The sequence below is a fragment of the Austrofundulus limnaeus genome, unplaced genomic scaffold (genome assembly GCF_001266775.1).
Source record: "Austrofundulus limnaeus strain Quisiro unplaced genomic scaffold, Austrofundulus_limnaeus-1.0 Scaffold5, whole genome shotgun sequence".
In the NCBI taxonomy this organism is placed as follows: Eukaryota; Metazoa; Chordata; class Actinopteri; order Cyprinodontiformes; family Rivulidae; genus Austrofundulus; species Austrofundulus limnaeus.
In genome coordinates this window covers 416713-424698 of record NW_013952407.1, presented here as the reverse complement: position 1 = coordinate 424698, position 7986 = coordinate 416713, and the positions used below count along the sequence as shown (strand labels likewise).

General features: G+C 40.9%; 1 protein-coding gene across 1 annotated transcript; it reads left to right on the top strand.

Annotated features, from left to right (window-relative positions):
• Window positions 1-482: 482 nt before the first annotated feature.
• LOC106530525 (vesicular glutamate transporter 2.1) lies at window positions 483-7622 on the top strand (the record flags this gene model as incomplete). The annotated part of the gene is given in 9 exon segments (XM_014026166.1): window positions 483-1148; window positions 2198-2453; window positions 3444-3562; window positions 4926-5040; window positions 6410-6497; window positions 6594-6680; window positions 7009-7151; window positions 7241-7390; window positions 7490-7622. Coding segments are annotated over 9 exon segments (1165 nt in total), but the record flags the coding sequence as incomplete, so codon positions are not given.
• Window positions 7623-7986: the final 364 nt, after the last annotated feature.

Genomic DNA, 7986 nt, shown 5'->3' with positions numbered 1-7986 from the left:
GTTTATGTTATTGTTTGTGGTGATTTTCCTGGTAAATGTCGGCCTGCAGAGTGATGGTCACCAGGCAATTCTTCTTGAAATTCCATAATATGTGATGAGGACGTTGCTTCAAATGAAGCTGAAGCTTCTGGGGAAGATGCGGTTGTCAGGGGGATGAGAGAACAGAGGAGATGCTTGAATTATTGATGGATTCCTACGATGGGGAGAGGCGCTTGTGAGAGGAGGAGGAGGAGGAGGAGGTGGAGGAGGAGGTGGGTTGCTCTCGTGCTCATTTGGTTTCCATAGCACCGCCCTCGAGAGAGCCGCAGCTTTCATCTTTAAGGGGTTACTGTCCTTGGTTTTAAAAAAATAATAATAATTAAACTAGATTAATAAGCGCAATTTTTGTTTTATAGACAAACAACAGTGGGGGGAATAAACTGACTGCATGAGGTTCCACCACTTTTAAAATAAAAAATTAAACAAAAGAACACATCTAAATATCCATTTATATTTTTGACTGTGGCCCATATGCAGCATCTGTCCAGATGTTGCGCGCGAAGCTGCTGCTGCTGTCGCTGACCTCGGTGCTGAAACACGACGTCAGACGAACCTGCGCTCCACAGGAGACAGACAGCCTCACTCCCTCTTTGATTTGTTGCATCTACACTCCTAAACTCCCTCTTTTGTTATGTGCATTTGATTTTTTTCTTTACTTTTAAGCGCATTAAGTGGTTTATTTTATTATTATTATTTTCTTTTTAGTTGCTGGCTTTTSATCGTGATGGCTCTTGGTTCAGCTGCTGTCCTCCAGGCAGGAGACGAGCTGCTGCTGCTGCGGGATGAAGGCGTCTGAGTCTCTTTCCTTGTGACAGGGTCTCAATATTTATTTATTTGTTCGTTCCCTCCTCGGCGGGGCTCAGAGCCGCCTGCAGGACCGTCGCCTCTGTGCGCGCGCCCCTCCGCTCGCCCCTCGGCTTCTTCGCTGCTTTTCTTTGAGCCGCTGCAGTCGGCTTCATCCTGCGCGGGAACATGACGCCGAGACAGTGAGACCATTCTGACAGGAAGAAAGATTAAAACACGCACGATCCGGATATGGAGTCCATGAAGATGAGAGCCACGGCGGGGGTCAAGGAATTTGCGGGGAAGACCCTGGGTCAGATGTACAGGTAAAAAAAACAAACATGCATTTATTTTTTATTATTTTTCGTTGTGATTATTTGCTTCAAAAGCTTCACCTGAAAAAGTCGGAAGGCTAACGGGGACCTTTGGTCACGCCTCTGGATGTGAGAATAAAATTATGTAACCCTCGTGTGTGTGTGCGCGCGTGCGTGCGTGAAGTGTTTGCGGGGTTTGGATGCCTCTGGATGCTGCAGGGGCCTGAACTGATCCAGGTGCAGACGGTGCATCTTATGTTTAGACATGGTTTAGATGCAGAGTTTTACATAAACACTTTAAATTTATCACGTTAAAAAAAAACACATTTCTTCACATTTAGAATGAAGCTGTTTTCTTCTGGTTTCTCTGAAGTAAATGTGAGGCTGGCTCCGTCTGCAGCCCGAAATGTACAGAATGCGTTGCAATGAATTTAATTTTCTTTGAGTTTTTGTGGCTGTATGTCTTTTTTTCTGCAGCTAAAAAAGGCCTTACGAATCCCCAGCAAGTCATAAAAAATATCAAAATTTTCCTTTATCCACATCCTTATAAATCAACCTAAATGTTGCTTTTTATTCCAGAAATGCTGTTTAAAATGTTCGTTTTTATTTAAATGCATCAAAAGAGAGAGAGAAAAAGATTTACAGCAATGAATGAGGAAAAAAAAAGAAAAGAGGAGTTTGAGGGAAGCCCAGCTGCATGTTCTGTTCCTGAATGTTAATGAGCAGAAGTGCTGCTGCAATGCGGTACAGTCAGAAACATTTTGCTCCTTTTTTTTCCAACTTACAGACCAATAATATGCTCCTTTATTTATTGCACTGTTTTATTCTGAGCACCATTTGTTTCTACTCACTGCCCATGTTTACCATTGGCACCATGAGACAGAAAAAGAGGAATACTCTCCTTAAAGATTAAGATATAAATAAATCTGTTTGATCCATAAATCCTCACATTTTTTAAAAATAAAAATAACATCCAGATGATTTGAAGCCAATCATAAAGCTTCTGGTTGGTTTGTGGTGGAGTTTAGGCTGTTGTTGGATTTATTAAATGTATTTTTCAGGGTGATAGAGAGAAGGCAGAAAGGCGGGGAGGTGATCGAGCTGACGGAGGACGGGCGGCCCCGGGAGGCCGCGGAGAAGAAGCCCCCACTGTGCGACTGCACGTGCTTCGGTCTGCCCCGCCGCTACATCATCGCCATCATGAGCGGCCTGGGCTTCTGCATCTCCTTCGGCATCCGGTGTAACCTGGGCGTGGCCATCGTCAGCATGGTCAACAACAGCACCGTGCACCAGAACGGCAAGATCATCATCAAAGAGGTGTGGCGGCGGATCCCACCATGTTGAACCCNCACACACACACACACACACACACACCCGCTGCTGTCCTTGGGTCAAACTGACCGCCTCAGCTGTCCTTTTGACACAAAAACAACAGAAAGGCCCCAGTTTTACTTGAGGCCTTGGGGGCCATCTTGACCCATGGAGGCTTAAAAAAATAAAATAAAATGTAAATAAACAACAAACTAGAGCAGATATGTTTTTAATTAGCTGCAGAAATCTAAATATTTCGATTAAAATGTTTCATATTCCAGTATGGTTTCAAATAATAAACACAGTAACGTAATAAATAATAAAAAAAATATTCCTTCATCCTGTTTATGTCAATTTGCTTTTGTTCATAAGATTATTGGTCAGGTTTGGAATAATCTGTGGTTCTGAAGCTAAGTGTGGAAACCATGCACATCTGATTTAGTTTGGTCAATAATAAACAAAATTCAAAAACACTAAATCAGATTATTTGATTATCCTAAATAAAATGCTACAACTAGGACTAATTTAGGTGATTCTTTTTTTCACAAAGCAAATAAATCTGACATAAAACATGTGCTAATTCTTAATAATTCGCAGATCAAATAAAACTTTTAAAACATTTAACAATTTATCATAAGTCTTGATTATTATCAATGTGAAAACACTTAAATCAATACTTGTTTCATAAAAGCTAAATTTGGGGAGGGGCGTAAAAAATGACGTTTCAGAACAAAAAATGTCAAACTAAAAATGTTCAAATTCGCTCATTTAAAATCTTATATTCAACTAAATGTTTTTTTATTCTACTAAATAATAAAGCTGTCTTTCTAAGCTTGTCTTAAAAATGTCAGGTTTTAATCACCGGATTACTGACATGAGAGCGTTTGATGAAATAAATTAATAAACATGTTGTGATTTTGTGAGGTAAAAAAATCTGCAGAGTCACGTTTTCTCTTCAGTTTTCGTTTTATTCTGATTCTCTCTGTTCTGCACCAGAAAGCCAAGTTTAACTGGGACCCGGAGACCGTGGGGATGATCCACGGCTCGTTTTTCTGGGGGTACATCGTGACACAAATCCCGGGAGGATACATCTCCTCCAGGCTGGCAGCAAACAGGTCGGACCCCCCCCCCCCCCCCCCACACACACACACACACACACACACACACACCCCTCCTCTTCTTGTCTGTTCTCATAAATAACACACATTTAGATTTATTTTTAATCTCATGTTTGTCCACAGATTGTAGGAAAAAAAAACTGGCGGCTGCAAAAACTGGTTTTATTTTTATGTTTCCGTTTTCATTCAGATTTTGTTTGTATGATAAAACGATCAGTAATAAATCAGTATTAAAACAGGGTGATGGGTTCAGATCTGAAGCAGACAGACTGACAGACGTGGGGGTGTGGAGGGGGTTTCAGGGCTTTCTGCCACCTGTTAATGAGCTCCCATGGGGAGGAGGAGGAGGAGGAGGGGGGGGGGTGTCTGGTCTGTAGCTTTCTCTCGGGGCATGGACTCCAGACCCGCCCTGCGCGCCAGAAAGCCTTTAATTCTCACGCGCTCTGCCAACACATTATTATGACCTTATATGGAAGTCCGGCTGTAAAGTCAACATGACGGCGCTCAATTCAGGTGCTAAATTTGGACAAAGGTGTTCAGCAGTGAATTAAAAATAAAGATATTCCTCTTAAAGCTGCAGCAGAGGCCTAAACGAGGCCCTGTGCGGTTTTAAAATAAACTAATGAACAAAAAGACCAACATTAATATTTATTTTTGTTTTATTATAATAGATGATTAAATAACTCAAACATGACGCTCATAAATCTGCACACTGTCCCTTGTTTTAATAGATTTTTATCACCCTCAGTTTTGTCTCATCCGGTTGATTGACAAGAGGCTTTAATAATCGAATCATTTGGTCTCGTGCCCAACAGTAATCTCCACCGGATTAGGGTTTGGCCCCCCGCGTGCAGATGAGAGGGGCGGGAGAACGTGGCAAGGATGAGAAACAGCTCGGTGTGTTGATGGCCTTGGCTCAGGAGCAAAAAATWAAAAAAAGCTATTTGTTTATTCTTATTTTAATTAAAAACTAAACATTTTTCTCTCGTTTTTTATGATTTTAAACCTTGAAAAAAAAACAGCACCATGATTTTTTTTTCTTATTGAATGTGGTTTAAAATGAACAGATTTCCATGAATTTCCCCCCCAGCAGAGCAGAGGTGCAGCGTTGCCTGGCGACAGTTAAAGGGGCGTTGAAATATTTATTTCTCTGACGACAAAAGAGCTGAATGTTGAAGGTCCAATCAGAACTGCGTGGATGGAAGGGTTTTAAATACGAAACAGAAACAAAGATGGGCTCATTTAAAAAAAAGTGGGATCTAAAACAAAAACACAAGACAAGAATATGTAAAAAAAAAAAAAGAGCAACCTAAACAAATTATATATTTTAATATATAATTTTTTTGCTTCCATTTTGCAGGGTTTTTGGTGCAGCCATTGTCCTCACCTCCACCCTCAACATGTTCATCCCCTCTGCAGCCCGAGTCCACTACGGCTGTGTCATATTTGTCCGAATATTACAAGGACTGGTGGAGGTAGGAGCACCTGAACATGTCAAACAGGGTTTATTTCATGAAGAAAAGCCATGCAGAATGTGTCCTCAGCATCAGAGGCTTTGGTTTAACTGTAACATCGACTGCAGCCAGAGGAAATGTGAGATGAGTTTTATTGATCCACTACAGCTTGAAAAGGACATTCCTGCCTTTTTTTTCCCATCTCATTTTGCATCCTGGATTACATGTAAATACAGATTAAAGACACACCAGTCACCTCAGATGAATGCTTTGTTTGGTATTTCTGTAAAATAGATCAAATAAGAAAAACCCATTTCAGACTGAACTGTTAAAAAAACAGGTTAACTGTTTTCTACAACTGCATGTTTTATTCTGATTAGTGGCTGATGAGCAGCTCATCGGGTTTGTTTTGGTGATAATCGAGGTGAAAGTGTTCAGTTTAGTTGATTTTTGTTGCAGACATGTGTTTCATTCTCCATAGATTTCCTCAGACAGGATTTAAATTAAGCAAGAAGGTGAAATAGTTGTCAAGGCCTCATAAAACAGAATAAACAATAAAAACGAACACTGAGCCTTTACTGTTAGTTGTTGAAAAATGAATTATTTACTGAATCGTTCAAACAACTAGAACAGAAGCTGAAATCCGCAAAACTGTTACCTAAAATTAGCCAAACTGTAGACAAAAGCTAAAAAAGCTAAACAACGTAGCCTAATGGATAAAATTAGCACAACAGCTAAAACTGCGTATCACAATTCAATCTAAAAACTAGCTGTAGCTAAAACCTTACTGAAAGGTTAAATTAGCAAAACAGTCATTAAATTCTGAAAGTAGCAAATCATAACTAAATCCAAATGTTAGCAAAACTGTAGCAAAGATTGCAGCTAACAGTATAGCTAAAAGCTACCAACTGCTATTAAAAACATAAACAGTGTCAAAGAGCTAAAATGAGCAAACATGCCTAAAAGCTAAAATTAGCAAATCTGTAGCATATAAACTAAAATTTACTAAATTAACTAAAGCTAAATAAAAGCTACAGTAGCTAAAAAAGTGCATAAGAAAAATACAGTATGTTTAAATTTTTTTTAAAGGAACTGAAAAGAGTTTGATGCATTTCTATGGGGGCGGAGTTGTAAATGAAGTTTAACAATTCAAATAATCCCCCCTTAATTAATTAATGCATAAAAGTAATAAATACTAAAAGTTTTAGCACAGTATTTCCAATTGATCTGGATGTTGTGCTGTATTATTGGGTTGTTTGATTTCCAAAATAAATTATAAACATGAAAAAGTGAACAAATAGTTAAAAAAAGGTAAACTTTTCCAAAAGGAAGAGTTTGTGTGACGGTTCGGATCAAACGACTGATCCAGCTGCTCCTGTGTGGTGCTCAGGGAGTGACCTACCCGGCCTGTCACGGCATATGGAGTAAATGGGCTCCGCCGCTGGAAAGGAGTCGTCTGGCCACCCTCTCGTTTTGTGGTAAACAACTAGTTTCATGTTTTTTACCCTGCATTAATAAAAAATACACCCTTCAGAATCTCAATTTATTTTTACTAAAACATGTTAACCTTCCAGGTTCTTATGCTGGTGCTGTGATAGCCATGCCTCTGGCCGGGATTCTGGTTCAGTACACAGGATGGTCCTCAGTGTTCTACGTCTACGGTAAGACTGACTAATGAGACGTAATCAATCCAGTCACATAACAGAAAATAAATATATGTATACATCTTATATCTCAGCCCGTTTAAGAGTTTCACAGCTCCAGAGTCCAGTGAAAGTCAAATGGATTTATCCGGGCAGACTGGGCATTGATTTCTATCCCCGTTGTTTTGCTCCATCGATAAATAATCCCCCATCTTTCCCTCTAAACTGGATCCAGTCCGCTTTCCTGTCTGAGTWTGATTCTCTCGGGCGTTTTGCTCACTGATGAGGTCAAAATGAGCTTCAGCTGATAATTAACCAAAGATCTGCGATGTGTTCTGTTTTCCAGGGTGCTTTGGCATTTTCTGGTACATGTTCTGGATTCTGGTGTCCTATGAAAGCCCAGCCGAACATCCCTCCATCTCRGACGAGGAGCGCTGCTACATCGAGGAGAGCATTGGAGAGAGTGCCAAGCTGATGGGTCCTTCAGAGGTACAACTCTGCGGTCTTCATCTTTCGTCTGGTCTGGTGGTTGTTGCGCCTGAAATTCCGGGGTGAATGTTCTCCCTGTTCTTTTCCAGAAATTCAAGACCCCCTGGAAGAAGTTCTTCACCTCAATGCCCGTCTATGCAATCATTGTGGCAAACTTCTGCAGGAGCTGGACGTTTTACCTGCTGCTGATCAGCCAGCCTGCATATTTTGAAGAAGTGTTTGGCTTCGAGATAAGCAAGGTGAGCTTCCAGCACAGCTTCGGAATGCTTTGCTCTAAAAATTCCCGATGAATGATTTCGTGTTGACTCTCTCTCTTTGGTGTTTTGGTGCATTTGCAGGTTGGTATCCTCTCTGCTCTCCCACACTTGGTGATGACCATCATCGTGCCCATCGGCGGTCAGCTGGCCGACTTCCTGCGCAGCAAGAACATCCTGACGACCACCACTGTCAGGAAAATCATGAACTGTGGAGGTGAGACATCTGARCTGTGGATGAGTGAAAGATTTCCACACCTCTCTCTCTGCACAGCCACAGGGTGTGACTTCCACATTATTGTTTTTTTCTCCTCTGGTTTCTTTGAACAAACAGAAACGATTCTGTTTATATTTTTGTAAAARATCTGTTCGATACTTCAGTCCAAGAGTTGACTCACTGATTGTGACGGTGCATTGATCTCATATCTGTCACCAACATAATTGAGTGCAGAACATGTATCACATTTAATTCAATTGGCACCAGGCTGACCAGCACCCTGTGGGCTTTGTGTGTGTGTGTGTGTGTGTGTGTGTGTGTGTGTGTGTGTGTGTGTGTGTGTGTGTGTGTGTGTGTGTGTGTG